The 18113-nt window shown below is 47.2% G+C and overlaps 1 protein-coding gene across 3 annotated transcripts in view; it reads right to left on the bottom strand.

The window, feature by feature from the left end:
• The window catches only part of LOC119433960 (phospholipid phosphatase 1-like), a 44513-nt gene extending 27153 nt beyond the window's left edge, over positions 1-17360 (bottom strand). For all 3 annotated transcript variants that reach the window (XM_037701249.2, XM_037701250.2, XM_037701251.2), the window contains exon 1: positions 17254-17360. In XM_037701249.2, the coding sequence (XP_037557177.1) occupies positions 17254-17355 (102 nt within the window). In that variant the 5' untranslated portion in view covers positions 17356-17360. The remainder of the gene's footprint in view (positions 1-17253) is intronic.
• Between the last annotated feature and the right edge of the window lie 753 nt (positions 17361-18113).

Here is an 18113-nt window from a genome sequence, read left to right as displayed (position 1 = left end):
GTAATAACTTGCGAACTTGATACCGCGCAGCAAGGAAATGAAAGAAACAATCAAGGAGCCAATAAAGAAGAAAGGCAGAAAAAAGGAAGAAAAGGCACACCAGCTTTAAGCCCCTTGGCCGTTTCTTCAGTTTCCTTGCCGCGCTGTATCAGTTCACAATGCAATCAAATATACCAGCTCGCCCAATCCTCAACACTAGTAGTAATATAGACACTGTGACGGCGGGAGACAATTATGCCAGGAGTACATGCTACATCATTAACACATTAGTATTTTACAATTCCCATTATTTACCAATCGTTTGATATTTTCGACACTTCTACTGCTCACATGCAGTTGGACGTCAGTAACCTAATGAAAATGAAGTGCGGAACCTTTTCCTTACCTTATTGCATTGCAACAACAATAGGTTCTTCATGCTCTTCCGCTAACTCAACAAATGCACTGAATCTTCCCTCTTTCCATGAAAGACAATACACTTTTCCCGTGCATAAGGCTGTTGGCCTTTGAGAAGTTTTATACCGTTTAGCTGCGTTGTGCTACAAAAGAAAGGCTGCTTAATCAAGTGCTTATAAGTAAAGAAGTGCCATTTTTCAGATGTGCCTGTGTGATGGCAAGATGATATAAATTCATTTTTTCTTTCATAGTGTGTATGCTATGTGTGGGGAGCACAAGCACCCATATTCTCCCGCGTACTTCCGTCGTCACGTGCGCACGTAGCGGATGCATCGGGAGCCGGCGCAGACACGAGAGAGAGGCACTTTGCCCTCTCCCGTTTCTCGCTCGCCTCTCGCGACGCGCGTGCCCTCGCGGGAAAAGGGAAGGTATCCGACGGGCGAGGAGGCGATTCTCCTCGCGAAAGGTAAAAAGAGATAAAAGAGCGCCACCGGGGGAGACCGGCTCTCTCTGGCGTCCCTACCTCTAACCTGCCGGAACGGATATACCCGCTGCAACCCGTGAGTGACCTCGCGTGCGTTGACTACCACACGCAACGAGGCAAGCCTATTTATTCCTTACAGAGTGGACTTCCCTCTGCAAGTGTGCCTTATTGCCCGCAGCAATAAATGTTGTTCAGTTGACTTGCTTGTAGGTGCGATTGCACGCGCTACGGGTTGGGGAGTACGTCGGAACGACTGTGTGTATGGCTAGATCCGGAGCTTGCCTTCAGCCCTAGCCTCGCGCGGAGCGGAGCCCCCACATATGACAACACAATATAAATTATCATGAGCAGTTTTGCCTCTGGAAGAGAAAAAAAAATATCATCGACGATTAGATACTACTACTCCGTGCGAAATTTGAGCGCAGCTGTATACGTGTTTTCATTTCGCGAAATATTGGCTGGCGTGGACAATCTGTCTCGTGCGGCATGTTGCAGACAGAGCGAAGTGTGGCGCGACTGCCTCGCTAATTTGGAGATCGCAAGAGGCGGACAGCAGCCGCCGCAGACAGACCTCCGCCCATGCAGCACTTTGTTTCCATACAGGTGACGCGCGCTAATCTGGCGCCACTTCGTCGCCATAATCTTCGCAAAGCCCATCTTGCGCGGCACTACGCTTTTCTTCTCACGCTTTCGCCATACCCTCCTCCTCAGCTTTCCTCCTCGCGCTATCTTCGCTATCGCCGTCTTTCATCTCCCGCTGCTGTCCGCATTCGCTTTCATTCTTCGCCGTGTTCGTTCGCTGGGTTACGAGGGACCACGCCGACGCTTGCCGCAGGAATGGACGTCTGAGGGCTGTGCTCTAATAGATGCGAAACAATCTCCCAGAAGAGGGTTTGGAATGTGGGCTTGTCTTCTCGAGGCATGATATGTCATTTTGAGTTGGACAATGCAGTTTCTTTGCGTGCAAGTTCCTGTGAACACAGAAGCCTGTCAGATATCTAATGTCCCTTTGTGACGTGTGGCAGCAGGCTGAGGTTAGCAATAATTTTATATTTAGAAATTGTAACCCCGAAGACCTCGCTTGAGACCTTTTCAACTTTTGCTCCTTTTCCCTTCATACCAGCAGTGGAAGGGGATGACAGTTCTATCACTCAGTTTGTGCCCCCAGAAGGTCCAGTGGACTCAGGCCACTGGACCATTCTAGGTGCAAGTAGCACCCATGCTCTTCTGGCTGTACATGGTGCGATCCTGAGAGAACAAAGGGGACCTGTCCGGGACACGCTCCTGGACAGCGCAAGCTGTGTAACCGATTTCCTCCTGTCCAATGGCTCCTGTGGAAATCAATCTCTCGAACGTGAATTCGTCTACTTCTTTGTGGGGTTTTAAGTGCCAAAACCAGTTCTGATTATGAGGCTCGGCGTAGTGGAGGGCTCCGGATTAATTTTGACCACCTGGGGTTCTTTAACATGCACTACAACGCAAGCACACGGGCGTTTTTGCATTTCGCCGTCATCGAAATGCGGCCGCCGAGGCCGGGATTCGATCCCGCGATCAGCAGCGCAACTCGTCTACGGTGCATGGCTCGACCATCTATGGCAGGCGCATACCTTGTGCTGTTCCTCCCCAAGTGCTAAGACGAAGTGCCTAGTGCTCATGCACGGTATTGGATTACTATGTCAAGCTGCACTCGTACAGAGGTCAACACACTTACCTAGAACGCGCAAACCACGTTCTCACGACTGCGCTGGCAATTTCTGAGGATGACATGTGGCAAAACATCGGCTGTATGTCAAGTTGCTTGACTACATTTACAGTTTCCATTGATTTCTCTCGACCTGGTGGTCGGCTTAAGCTTTGGTTGTTGCTTTGGCATTCAGAAGTGTGTTCTAGACAAGTGTGTTGACCTCCGTACGAAGTGAACACTGACGGATATCGTGCCACGCTCACGTGACCCAGCCCACTGCGAGCATACGCAACGTAGTCACAGGAAGCATTTCTCCTTTTGTTCCACACTGTGTCGCTAGGAGCTTTCTTTCTCCCTCAGTTTTGTACCATGCCGTGCCCATTCTGTGTAACCGCCCGTGACGCGGCGGCCCTTTGCTCACCATGCTTCTTGGGACCCGGTCTTGCTGGAGGCTGACGAAATAAACCTCTCCTTTGTCAACATAGGTACTACGCTGTGCTTCTTGCGGCGCTATCCTTGCCCTTCCAAGGCTGAACGGCGCACTCACGAAAGAGTCGCAGTTTCGCTTGAAAGGCAAAGCAAGGTTCGTAATTTTATCGGCCGTATAAATTGCAGTAAACATTCGCTTACACGTTAAATTAACAAGCATGGTACGTGTCAGGCGCGCACGGGCAAGCATGAACAGATCTTGCTCGATGACCGCGAACACACACTGTCGCAACGCTGGTGTGATGAAGAGCACAAACCAAGGGGAGCGAACGGTTCTGATATCTCCCTTCAACGAATCTCCGAAACTTGAGATTACGCGACCTCCAGCAATAGAAACGCGAGAAGACAGCGCACATGCAGCCACCAGCCGTTTCGGCTCGCCCGAAATTTGCCCCCTCCTGCGGTTACCTCCAAGATAGGGCTCGGCGGCGCTCGGCTGGGCTAGAGGAGCAGACGCGCGCTAACCTGCCCCCTCTCCTCTCTCTCTCGTTCCGACATACTCCGTGCAGCACCGAGGACAGTGTACACTGTCAACCCCATGTGTTAAACTTATTCGCCATAGCTAAAGAATAAGTCGCAGTTTCGCCCGAAAAGCGAAGCATCGATTGCGATAGCAAATTAGTGGAAAGCTGCAGGAAGAATAGTAGTTTTATCGGCCGTATAAACTTGTAAACATAGGCATACTAACTAAATGAGCAAGCATCGTGTCACGCGTGCACAAGCAAACATGAACACATCTCACTCGATGCCCGCGGAAACTTGCTGTCAAAACGCTGGAGTGAGGAAGCGCGGCTACAGCAGCGAGCGAATTGACCTTCGTGCCGCCTCTCGCATCAACGCGAACGAAGCCGCGAAAACACAGCGCGCGGCCGACTCTGTCCCCGTCGCAGATGGCTTTCGAGATACAGTTCGCGCGCCCCCTCCCCCCAGAGCCTTGTGCGCAACGGAAGACGGCGCGCTTCCTCCCTTTCGTGCGCGAGATCGAGCCGCGATCGCCGGCTCACCCTCGCACGCTTTCACTCGCACATACGGCATGCGGCGGCGATTTTATCGCCCTTGGACTTGATACGGAACCTCACGGCGACGCCGACGGCAGAAATGCGCCTGGAGCGTTCATATAATTGCTATCGCAGTAAAAGAACATTATCAAAAATAAAATTTTGCAGTAGTCATCACATTTAATTGTCCTCCAAGTAACGCAACTATTTGTTTCGCTCTCGAGGAATTTAGGTTTTCATAGCCTAACTACTGGGTCGACGGCTATACAATAAAGCAACAAAAATGTTGTCAGTACTCCTTGATTAATCAAGGAGTAGCGCGAAATCAGCGAAAATAGAGATCTTTAAAAATACACTCTTAAAAAAGTTTGCACCCTCTGGGGCTTGTACCACAACGATAATCGTCACCTGCCTTGCTTGCGTCTCCTTTCTTGAAAACTCTGCGCTCGCTACTTTCCTGTCCAGAATGCTATGTCACGCTGACACCGCGCGTGCCGCGTTCGTGACTTGAAAGTACCGAGATTATCGTTGTGGGACCAAAAGGTGCAAACATATTTTAAGAGTGTAACGTCAATCTAAACTGATGATGTGTTTCTGTTTAGTGCCCCTTTAAAATTCCAGGGCTATTCCTTTTCGCGCTTCGTCACAAGCACGAGCGATGCCCCGGCTTTGATATCAGCAGGGTCAGCCTGTCGTAAACGGTGGATGAACACGAATCGATCAACCGGAAATCATACGTTCTACCGGACTGCGCATGTCCGTAGCGCCTCTGGCTTGAAGCCAGCCTATAAGCTTGCCCAGTAAGCGCACGTGTCCCGCGCTGGGACGTCGTGCGCGCGGGGATGGTGAAAGAGTGGCCGGTAACTGCGGCTGTTCCGGACATCGTGATCTTGGCGGCCCGAGCTGGGCTTACGGACACTACAGCTGCCAGACACGGGCACAGCACCGAGAGCATAAGTGAGTGGCAGCTTCTTCTTCACGCGTTTTGCCGTTGACTCACCGCCCCCCTGTGTTTCGAACTGATCGCCGCCAGCTGTTTTAAACCGGGGATCACTCAACGAGCGTCTGCAGTGGCGTTTCCTTTCACAGAACTTGTCAAGCATGTGTGACGCATGTCTCGCCGTGCTGTTCTCACGTGGAACGTTTGTCAGCGAACGCCGTGTCTCGCACGCCTTTGCTTATACTTATCTGTCTTTTTTTCCGGGGAATAAACAGGATTTGCGCGTTGTGACTTAGCATATATCGTCGGGTAATTCCAGACTCACGACCACTGAGCCGAAGGCCTGTTTTAACAAAAGCATTTCTAATGTTATTGTAAAGATATTTGAAAAGGTGTTACATGTGATTCGGTGTCATATATCACTATTCGATTCCTACATATCAGACTCGATTTCAAACGTTCGTTACTTATACAGTCGACACACCTGTCTATAGAGCGCCCAAACGGCGTGGTTCAATGGGCTGCACGGTCGACATCTACCGATATACTGATGTGAGATATAGCTTTCATCTTCGCATGCCACTGGAGGACCGTGGCCGGCACAATGATAGAGGTGGGACTGTCTTCACCTGTTCTTGATTTGCCGGTCCGCAGCTTTACGCAGCTACGGTCGCCTGTGAAGGCAGCAGCTATGGGACCCCGGAACGAACAAACAAGCCGAGATTACACGGCGCGTGCTGCCGCTAAAAAAAAAAAAAAAAAAAAGAAAAAAGAAAAAAAAAAGTTTGCATTTCGATGATATGCACAAGGTGAGACGGGAAACCCTCGGCGCTTGTCAGCACCCAGTGGAAGGATGAGTTAGATGGGTTTAGCTTGACATTTACTGTTCGTTCCGATTCAGACCAGTGTATGCACCACGTGTTAATTAATGTGTTAATTTTGTGCTTTAATGTATAAAGCAACATTTTCTTAAGAAACTGACTGGAACGCCAATGCATTTCTCCGCAAGGTTCGGAAATTAATATCTCGAAACTGGTGTCAGCCCGAGAATTCGTTCCAAGTGGATCCGCCTTGCGAACTCCAAGGGTACAAATTGTAAATTGCAATATGGTACACCAGGTAATTAGTTAAAAACATAATTAGTAAATTTTTGTTAATTATTCGAGTATGCATTTCAGTTTCTTGTGCAAGTAATGTCCGCCTCTTCGAGTAGACCAGCTCATAAACTAGAATTCTGCTATCTGCCACAGGCAACCTTTAAGAATTTTTGAACGTGTTCGCTGAAACACCCTGTATACAGGCCGGGTTACGATTTTTAAGTTTTACGGAATGTTTAAAGATAGCCTGCTGGAGATGATATAATTCTACTCCTTGAGAGAATTGTTCAGAGAGGCGGAAATTACTTGCACGAAAAATCTAACCATGTTTTCAACTAATTAACAGAAATACACTAATTATCTACCGAATTAATTAGTTTACGGCGCATATTGCAATTGACGAAATGTAGCCGGTGAGCTTGTAGGGCGTATCTTCTTGAAATAAGTTTCCAGAATGACACCAATTTGGAGATATGCGCCATCAAACTCGCCGTAAAAATGCACGGTTGTTCCACGAAACGCGCTTTTATGCATTGAAGCACAAAAGTAACTGAACATCCATGTATTTCGTCTCACGCTTTGGGGAAATAATATCGCGAAACTGGTGTCATCCTGTAAATTCATTTCAATTGGATACGTCTTGCGTGCTGACCAGCTGCAATTCTAAATTGCAATATGTACCGTAAAGTAATTAGTTAAAAGTTATTAGCGATGTTTTGTTAATTAGCTGAATATATGTTTCGGTGTCTCGAGCTAGTAGTGCCCGCCTCTTTGAATAATCCGGCTCGAGGACAATAATACTGCTATCTGCCACAGGGTGACTTTGAAAAAATTCCATATAACTTAATTATGCCCTGTGTATACGGCGTCTACCGTAGCCCCAGTTTTGCTTTGGGACGTTCCGTGAATCAATCGATGAATCATTTGCAGAAAGACACATCGTACTATTTACAAATAGATAGCTGTCTTTATATACCACGTCAGCGACAGTAGTTTGCGTGAGTGAACGTAGCAAGCATATCGGGCTCGCTAAAATGTAAATGATGGTCCTGATGCGGAGGCAAAGAAGCAATTGTTAATGTTTCCTTGCAATACAGACTTCCTTTGCTAATTAAGATTCATGCCAGCCGCGGTAAAGAGGCACTCGAACGGCGTTGGACTTGTGCACTCCGCTGATTTGAAGTGCAGCGTGTTCATGCATGCCGCTGAGCGCGAGGTTGCTGGTTCGATAACCGGTCACGGCAGCCGCCTTCAGATGGGAGCGAATCGCAAGAAACGCTCATTTACCTAAGATTAAGATGTACGTTAAAAAGAATGAAAAAAAAATGGTGTAGTTTAGCTTTGGTTAACCCTGGTTGATAGCGAAAGCTCCACTGCCCTGGCTAGGCCCATTGTCGAGCTGTGGCTGAAGTGTCGTTTCGCAATGATATAGAGACATATTGCAACAAATACAGTGTTTATTCATCATTTTTTATGCCTATGAAGACACTGCGGTGATCAGTAAAGTAGCGAGACTTGTCTGCAACTCGCAGCCGGGCCCAATTCTACTCGGGCAACGGCGGCAATGTCTCCTTTCGGGGCTCCGTAAAGGCCTAAATATAGTCCGACGTAGCGTGAACGCGCGCACACGTTATGTCACGTTGGCGAGAACAACAGCGGCTATAGTTCGACCGATGATTAGACGTACTGGCGCCGCCAACGTAACCGGACGCGCGGCCAATGCGCTCCGACGCGCCTGGCGTCTGATGACGCTCGCCCGCGTGCCGATAACGTCAGACTATAAACGCGCCTTAATGCTCTCTTGTGGTTTGACCTCTAGCTCTCAAGGTGAAAACTGTCGAGTCGCCGACGGCTGCCCGAGGTAGCGTAATGAAGCTTTCGCTTAAAGAAAAAACAAATGTTCCCGTACTTCCGATTTAGGCAAGCGAAGTGGGGCGTCGATGCTTGCTTGAACAAATTTAGCGCCACAGCCACGAACACATAGAGGGAAGGACATAAAAGACGACATGCATCAACTAGCCCAACAGGAAGTATACTACTGATGCTTGCTTGATTTTGCTAATGGTGGCCTCACCAACCGAATAATCGCGATGGATAAAAAAAATCGCGATTAAATTTAGGGGTGCGCGAATAGTATTTTTTAATACGGAATCGAATACGAATCGAATTGTGGCTAAAGCGAATCGAATACATTTAGAATAACGAACAGCCTTTTTCACAATTACACGTGTCATTACGCTGTACTGATGCGAAAATAAACATCATTGTCATTGTCATATATCAAACGGTGATAACATCCTAGTATTCATCAAGTTGGCAAGTTTCTGTCTTCATACAATGTGCGTTATGAATCGTTGTTTATTAAAATCGCAAATGGAGCCTTATAGGAACACGCAAGGACCTTGTTGGTTGGTATACACAGGACTCTTCAGAGAGTGCGAATGATCGCTGTGCAGCCGTTGAAGTCCGACTCCTGGAGGGGCGTAGCCTGCGCCCTATAGGTAGGCTCACATGTTTTGTGCCTGTAATATATACTTTCGCTCCGAAAACTATCGGAAACTATCGGAAACATATTCGTAAACTATCCGTAAGATATTCGTATTTACGTAAAGCGACTATTCGATTCGAAGACCAAATCGAAGATAGGGCAAATTCGAATCGTTATTAAGAAATTTCGAATATTCGCACACCCCTAATAGCATTAGTCGATTCATCTGAACGTTAATCGATCAACCGCGCAGCCCTAGTTCGCTTTATATTCTGCAATATCCGCCGGTAAAAACTCGGCTAATTAGCCAGGTCCTTCAATAACGCCGGCGTTCACATTTTTGACCTCTAATACTCAGCGGACACAGGCAGAAGGGAGTCATCAGTGGGCGTTGCACCACGCCGCACAATGCTATCAGTGTACTGCAGCTATATCGCGCATCTCTGCACGCATGGAACGCACCGAGCTCAAATATCTCAGGAACGTACGGTCCGTAAATGAATGGCGACTATGAAAAGTGCGGGCTATCTGTAAGGGCCATATCGCGTGCAAAGCAATATGTTGCAGAAACATGTCAGTATGAAGGTTTAACGGAACACGTATTTCAGTGGAGCAAATATTTTTACGAGACAAGGGTTTGCCTGTTGAGTTTCAATTTCCACTACATATTTTCCCCTACAGAACTGGCCGAAAAGCGCATACATTATAGTTCTGTAACCTGACGCATATATCGATATCGCGCTTGCGACATCGCAGCTGCAGCAGGTAATAAGGTCGCGCCGACCCCTTAGTGCGCGCGAGTTTTCAATGTTTAGAGTGCGTGAACTTCCGTGCAAAATCGCGCGAACGGCGTAGGCGGGAACCAATGACAACGCGTTTCATGAGGCACGCCACGGTGGCCCGCCTGATTCTTCTTCTCATTATTATTATTAATTAGAGTAATGAGTTCAAGCACGTTTTCACCGAAGTGAATTATGAAAACGCCTACGCAAACATTAGCTTAGTCTTCCACAAAAAGGTGTGCTGAAATGCGAAAATCGCAGTATTGCGATATCGCATGCAGATACGATAAACTAAGTGCAATGCCGCCATTCCAACCCTAAAGACGGTACACAGCAGCGCTACCGGCGACACCTAGAGATGCTGTGTGTATGTGTTGCACAATTCTGCTCGTCAACAAAACGGTGGGTAAAAAAAAATAATAATAACGCGTTCACGTAGAGTATGCCCTCACCTTCATGTTTGTGCCAACACACAGGCAAAGCGAGAGTTGTTCATTGCAACCAGACGTGTGCGTGGCTTCGGCTGAATGCAGAGGCATGCGGCAACGGTAATACCATGCATCTTCCTATTACGGGGATAGCTGTCATTTGAACTTTCCAGTCGGCTTCGGTTGAATGCAGAGGCATGCAGCAACGGTAATACCGTGCGTCAGGCCAAATCTTCCTATTACAAAGGTAGCTGTCATTTGAACTTTCCAGTTGCATTCTCGGCGTCGGCCGTAATAGTGCCGACACGGCACCGACTTTGGTCTGCCGACTGATGACGCGAGCAGTTTACAGGACGGAAAACGCTGTGGCCAACGGTTTAAAGGAATGAAAACGCTGTCGCCAACAGTTGGCAGACCAAAATCGGTGCCGTTCGGCCTAGGGCGTATTTACGTACAACGCGAACGAAACAGATTGGACACTGAGTAAAATAATGACAACACGACACGAGCGATTACTCACGACTGAGTGTTTATTGCTAACCAATGGCATTCCATTATATCAATCGCATTATTTCCCATCACATTCCAATTTCCATTCATTTATGGTTCTTTAGGAATAAAAATTAAAGCGGTAAAGCGATATAAGTTATAACCGTATAAAGCGATAAAATCGTCGCCGCGCCGTACGCTGTGTGCGCGAGTGAAAGCGTACGATGGTGAGCCTTTTGGGCGAAACTGCAACATGTTTTTTAAGGCGCCGAAAAGCTCAAAAAGTGAGCACGGGAAGTATCGCGCCACGTCGTCGGTTTGCGTGGCATTCCACGCAGGCTTTAGAGCGCCGTAGGAGAGCTGTACAGGGCTCTCTAACGTAAAAGCCACTAGAGGACACCGATGGCGACGTATAAAACGGACGCCCGGTTACAATAAGCGGCCTCAGTGCGCGAACGCAGCTGATCCGCCCGCATCCAGTCACGTGGCTGTGATGTGCGCCTTCTGTCGAAGCCCCGGACTGCATAGTCGAAGCCCAGGCGTGCGCCGCGTTTCACTTCGTTAAAATACTGTAGAAGAGGCGTACACCCGTTTGGGGCTTGCCTTGTCCCCAGACAACAATCGATATCGATCTTGCATGCCTTTCCTTTCTTAAACGCTGTGCGCCCAGTATTTTGAGGTCGCGATGCTTGCGTGCGTATAAGCGTGAAAAGTTGCAGGCGAAGAGTCGTAAACCGCAAAACGCGAGCTGTTTTCGCGACGTTGGCATGGTTTCCATTGCCCACCGCGATATGTGAAAAGACCCGAGCACTATACACGTTACAATCGCATACATACAATTGCAATAGAAGTCGCTTTACAATCGCAGTACTTTTTTTTTTGTTTTATTTCTCTTAAATGGCCGAATCCTTAAATGGCCGAATAATTTATATTCGTGCATACGGTAAGCCGTATTTCGCCTTCATAAACTCTGCCATCAAACCGGTAAGCTTGTTGACGTCAGCCAATCGGGTGCATGACGCAAGCTCTTTCCTTAGGCCACTTGTTGAGTTTCGATGCTAAATGGCGACACGTGTTCGAGAGCATGGCGACACATGCAATGCGCGTTGACCGAGTGTTGACAGGCATGCATCTCTACGGCGGCAATCTTTCTTGCCCAGCTGCGCCCTTTGAGAGGCAAATGTCGCGGGACTATTGACGATGAGGAGACAGGACTCGAATATCTCGGAAGATGAATTCAAGTAAGGCGATATGCTGAGAAATATTTCAATTGTTCATGAAAACTCAACATCTATCTACATGAGGAAAACGCCTGCGAAGGCAACGAAGAAAAAAAGAAAGGGGGGGGGGGGGGGGCTTTTAACAGCGGTGACGCGGCTGACATCACACATTTGATATGTGCAAGACAACCGCCCCGTGAATGGTTCTAAATGCACGAAAGCAGAAACATCCGAGGAAACCTAAGCACTTCTTGTGAGTTGTGAATGCGAAAGCATTAATGTCCAACTGAACGCTGCTGAGCGGTCCTTCGAGTTATGAACTCCTAGACGCTGGGCGCGTTTCGATTTGGCCTTACAGAGGCGCAGTTAGAACTCGGGCGGGAGCTTGCGCGGACAAGGAACGCGCGGATAACACAGGATTCCGAGAGAGAGAGAGAGCAAGGATGACGTGGCGTCGCGGCGATGCCCTCTCCCCTCACGCAATATCGCTGCAGCAAGTGTACTCTTTCGCCCGCTCTGCTCCGTCGACGCTCGAGCCAGCAAGCCAGCGTTACGAGCGCACGAGGCGCGCTCGTGATGTGGCGTCGCAGCCAATGGGAAGTTTCGCTGCTACAGACACCGCCGGCTTTTTCGCTCAATCGCATCTTTCGCATCAAAAAAGTAACTAAACATTGAGACACAAGCATTGTCGATTGTGCGCGACCAAGCTTCGCAATCAAGGATTAAAGGCCAATTGCAACGAAATTCCACGTGTATAATGTTCGCGGAATCTTTAAAGTTAAGTTTCCGCCCGCGCCACCAGTGCCGATTCCTCATCTAGCAGGCAGATTCAAACATCACCGGTCGCCTCCTTTCCGGTTGGAGCAACGCCTCCTTTATTAAGCTTTATTATAAAGGAGGCGCTGGTTGGAGCAATCGCGCGCCCGTCTACGTTAAGGCGCGTCCGCAGAATCAAGTAAATCGGAATGCCAAAGTTTGCCTAGCTTTTTCATGATGATTCGCGGTAGCGTTGTTGCTTCGCCTTGTAGCTCAGCCATGGCGACGAGAATATCGCTGCAGCTCTATATATACTTCGTCGTGTTTTTAACGCGATAGCGTTTAGGGCCCCGTGTCAGCAGAAAATTCGGCGTCGGCAACCGGCTTGTGATCGCGAATGGCGGAGAAAATAATCCAACCAAATCGACCGCGCAGGCCCTCCACGTGGTGCAAGGTTTTGGTGAACAAAAATTTAATTTCTCACAGTGAAATCCGTTAGAAAAATGGTAAAGTACGACTTTACCATGTACGAGAAAACCTAATCCTGCTACGAGGAAACTCAAACATTGGGCGCGTTAAGTTAAGGCGCTCGAGCGCGCTCTAGCCAGCAGAGTGCGCTCTTTTAAACTTCACGACTAAAAAGCGACTTTCGGTGTGTAATTACGGAACGCGCTCTACCCGCTCCACCCTGGAAACGGTGCGCGAGAGTGCGCGCCTGTTACGGCTTTTGGAAAAATGACGTTAAGTTAAGCTTCGAAGGCGTCGCACTCGAGCGCATTCGAGCGTGCTCCTTTGGAGTTCGGAGCGCGCTAACTTAACGCGCCCATTTCTACCAGACCTGCGCGCGTCGGGGCAATAGCAAACAATTAATAAACTAAACAAAAAAGGTGCTAGGGCCTTCACATTTTAATATAAGACCACTTATAATGCCCCTGAAAAAAAAAAAAAAACGTCTTTCCAGCAATGCATTTACTACAGTTTAAAAGTGAAACCGACTTTAAGAGATCGGTGTAAGCTTGGTCTTTGTAAGCTGGCTTTCCCACATTCAGTGTTGCAGAGAATGAAGCCTACTTGCCGTATGCGAACGATGCGATGCGAACGGGTCCCGATAACGCTACCGCGTTCTACTCTTAAAGACGAAGCTTAAGCGTCCTCCGAGTTTTGTGTGAGCGCTTGTCTTTTGAGTGTCGCATTGAGCGCTGATATGATATCGACCGGGTGAGGTGGGTCGTCACCGCAAGAATCAGGAGACGACGATGAATGCGGGCATCGTGATGATGAAAAATAGAAGACTGTATTCACTTCATTGTTCCATTGGTTTCGACTCTATCCGAGTCTCGAGCGGTTCTGCCTAACATGGGGGCCAGGACTGCATTAAATAACCCCTTGTGGTCTTGTGGTAGCCGATGTCTCCGTCGGGGAACTTGTGGAAGTGTCAGTCCTCTGTCGGGTTGTCAAGTTGACGACCTCTTCCCCCTCGGGTCCTCTCCTTTGGTTGCTCGCCTTTGCGTCTGCTTAGGTCGTAGAGGTGTGACACTTTCTCGGGGTTGAAGGGGATTATCTCGTCACGGGAAAAGCGCTCGGGCCTGTCTCCCACATTTGAGAGGTACAGTTTCCAGGAAGACGAGAGCGCGCGGCGATGTTTTACCGCACTTAACGGATCCCAGTTTTCCAAGAAGATGATAACCGCCTCCCGTCATGGGAAAGCGCGCGGCGAGGTCCTCCCCACTTGACCTGTCAAATTCCTTGCCGATCATAACAGCGCCGGCTGATTTGCGCGTGCGACTCACATGGTGCTTTCACGTGTTTGAGAGCGCGCGCGGTCTCTTTGGACATGCGTCTTGATCGGTAACATTTCTGTAGTAGCGAATTGCTATATATGCGCGGCACATATTGCTCAAGATGCTCAGACAATGGAGTTCCAACGGTCGAGTGGGCCGAACGGCGCTCTCCCGCTGAGGTGCCGCGTGTGGAAAAATTGTGCGAGGGCGCTGCGAGCGAACTGGATTTAAAGTCCCTTCTAGTGACTTTAGCTGGATTGGGGCGGAGACGCGCTCCGCGGCATATTCAACGTACTTTCGCTGCGGGCGCCGAGGCCGATTGCGCATAGTACGCTCTTAAAATAGTGCTTTATTCCAACTGCAAATTTATGTTTATACACCATTTTGCCAAACATATGTATTTGAGGCATGTATTATACAACGCGACGTCTTCAATTTTGACGTCGTTGTCAAGGGCATCGTCTGCTAGCAAGCGCGTTCGCTACGCGGACGATGGCGGACGCCCAGTTTTTCTCGCAGAACGTCTGTGTAGTACATTTTTTTTTAATGTTTTAGTTGCGTTGGTGCGCCCATGACTCCTGACGGCCGGTACCAAATGTAGTTTTACCAGGTGAACTGCTGTTTTTACCACTGTCTTCTAAGAGTAACTGGTATCTCTGCAACATTAAGGCTACGCAAGAAATTTTATTCTTGATATCGCGTCATTTTATGCACACTTCTTGTTGGATATTGATAAGGGACAATGATCGAAGAAAAAATTATTAGAGTGAAATAAACCAGGTTTATTAACTGCGTGGCGCGAGGAATGACCAATGTATTTCTAGGTAAATAAATCAAAGGGTACATAGACATATATATTCAATATATATATGTAAGGGAAAAAAATTACAAATATACTAAATGCACTAATTGAAAAAGTGCGAACTCCCGACCGGAATAAGCGCACGTGTTTGCAGTATCAAACACACTTATTAGTGAATACTGCACATAAAGTTCTCATTCGCAGAAACAATATTTATAGCAGGCAAAACCATCTTATATATATATATATATATATATATATATAAAGATGGTAAGATGTACTGTACGAAACCGAATAGTCATTTCCGTTCGAATGTAACGCATAACAGCACTATTGAAGTCTCAAAGGTGAGTGATCGATGCAAGTTGGGACTGTTATTCCGAATGATTGTGCTGCCGGAGTGGCTGTTGCGCAGAGGCGCAATTCCTGAGAGAATTAATGCACGGATGTTAACAAGTTCCTAGCTGTGATTCAATATAAACGCCCTGTTTTGGGGAAGCCTGTGAATATGCTAACTTGATTCAGACAAGGAAAACTTTTTTGACAGTCTGACCATGTTTGCAACCCATTAAAACTGGGTGCCCCTTGTGGTATCACATTTATATGGTATCCCACGTCTTAAAATACCAGCAAAGCAGAACATTGTTGCTGCAAATACACAAAGTACGGAAACAATTTTTTAGGACACAATATTTTGCTTATGTCATTTGCATGTCTGATGCCAGCATTCCACACTGCTGCTATCTATCCATTGCATACAAGATATGTGTCGAACATATAGTTACAACCATCCGTGTTCCAAAATGTGCTGTACTGCAAGGTGCTATTAGGACGAGAAGCTTGATGCAAAAAAAGGACTAAAGTGCAATATGCATGTAGCACCTGGAAACCAGAACTGGAAGTGAAACCAAAAGGAGGCCACCCACCAAGGCTTTTGTGAATACCACATCACGACTGCTGCGCATGTGGACATTGCTCACATCAAACACCAGTGGCCAGAAGAGCACTAGTAGTAGTGCCTCGCGTCTCTTCATTCTTCAGCATAGGTGTTCTGGCTGCGATGCTCAGTACCTATACACCTTGCCGTTCCTATATCGCTCATTGACTAAGGGTGCACATTTACACTTCCACACTTTGCTACATAGAATGTTGAACATTTTCTTCAATTCACCGAAAAACTTAAGCACGAAGTTGCTTGAAGCCAATCATAATCACGTTGCAGATGTGTACGTCATTCCTCCGTGATTGCACCATACAGCACGAGTCATTTCCAGGGTATGGGAGGAGGGGTTTTCGGGTATACAGGGTGTTTCACTTAACTTGGGCAAAACATTAAAAATATGCAAATGCTACGTAGCTGGACAGAACCAAGGTAATGTTGTTTGCCATCGCTTGGAAAACTCGGATTATTTCTTGCATTCTGCCAAATTAGATAATTAGTTTTAATTACTTAATAAACTTCGCAATTATTATAATTAGATGAAAAGTGTCAATGAGAAAATTGAGGAGCAACATGAGAAACTCCCTATAGAGCTTTCTGTTGTTCAATACGTGCTACATAAATGTGTTTTTCCGAGCGTAAAGATGCCCGCAAAGTACTATTACATGATGCTGAGTTCTGGCTTCCTGTGTTTGCTTTTGTATTAATACATACAAAGTGCTCAATGTTACTTGCTGAAAATAAATAACCAACAAGCCCGACTGCCTTTCTGGCTGCCATGCTGCAAAGGCGCCAGAAGATGCAGCCAACGTCTCTCATGTATTGTGCTGTGCAATAATAAAAAAAACGCTGCTACGTTTGTTTGATTTCACTAGCACAGACAAAGTAGGAAGTTCTGTTAGAAAGAGGAAAAGGCACATACTCTTCTCTCACAAGGTGAACTTAACAGAGGAAATCTAAAATGCGTCATTGAGGGAAAGGTTGGTCAAGGATGAGAACGATAAGTAAAAGTAGAGGGGGCACCATGTGTCAGTGGTGTTGGGAGTCTGAATTCCATCACTGGTTGTGGACTAGAGGTAGCAAGATCAAGAAGAGTCAGTCTAATTCGGGCTGTACTCTCAATAAATTTTTCAAGAGATTGTAATGCCTGGCAAAGAAGTGACAAAGCCCCTATAAGTGGCCAGACAGAAAGAGTATAGGTCACTGAGGGTTCCCAAAGGAAGAGTTATGGTGCCTGCACGTCCTCTTCAGGCAAGCTAGCTCGGGTGAGGAAGCGAGGTACTTTAGGATGGCTTGAATGGATTGGAAGTGGCACCAAAGAATTTGAAGGACAACGAAAACAGCAAGACAATCACCAGGTGCACTGACAAGTGAAAGTTTATTTCTTGATACAGTGCAGAATAATGCTCAACATAAAGACGTGAACCTCTCTATTCCTCTGAAAAGCTTGTGCCAATGTGTACAAAACAATGTTCATACCTGTGGTGATGGTGGCACCTTCCATTTGAACAGCAGCTTATTGCTCGTGGTGATCGTCTCAGGCACACGTAGTTTGGTTCGCGTTCCCTCCAGCACAATCATCTTTAGAATAGCGCAGAAAGGAGAATGCGAGCAAAAATGTAGGTAGCAGCAAAAAAAACTTGTAATTCGTCACTGCCGCATCTTTATCTACGATTTCCTACTAAGCTTGCCAACTTGCCTTTTGCGAAAAAAAAAAAAAAAGAATGGTCGGGCCCTTTTCCAAGTGTGTCTCAACTTGAAGCTATTCCTAGGTGCAAATGTAGGAGAGCACTGCCTAGACTGAACTAGATATTCTGCTCCAATAACGCCTCTATGATGCTTGCAATGCAAAGTCTACTGAGAAACACATCCTCATGCCAGAGCACTCTAGGAGATATGTGAGTGTGTTCATAAAGATTTGGCTCTGCAATCAATCAGCTCACTTCAGCGGCAGCACTGCCTTCCACTTTATAGATTCACGAGTGAGTGTCGAGCTGAGAGACGTTAAAAAACATGTTTGCAAAACTTGAGTGGTCAAATCTGTGTTTTCTTTTTCTGGATGTGTCATAATTCATTAGAATAGGCAAAGTTGCCTGAAACTCATTTCACATGGCGCAAACTGTCTGCGATTCCAGCTGCACTGCCACAGAGACGGCATGTTACGCAGTTTGGAACATGTGTGATGCAGAAATGAGGAGCACCACTTTTCACATGCATCATGGAGGACTCGAGCTTGGTGTTGCAAGCGTTGGAGATCTATGTGTGATTATCGTGCTGATTTGTGATCATTGTGTGATTATGTGATTTCGCTACCACGATTACATGTTGTTCACACACTA

Source organism: Dermacentor silvarum, chromosome 11 (genome assembly GCF_013339745.2).
Source record: "Dermacentor silvarum isolate Dsil-2018 chromosome 11, BIME_Dsil_1.4, whole genome shotgun sequence".
In the NCBI taxonomy this organism is placed as follows: Eukaryota; Metazoa; Arthropoda; class Arachnida; order Ixodida; family Ixodidae; genus Dermacentor; species Dermacentor silvarum.
This window is presented reverse-complemented; position numbering and strand designations above follow the sequence as displayed.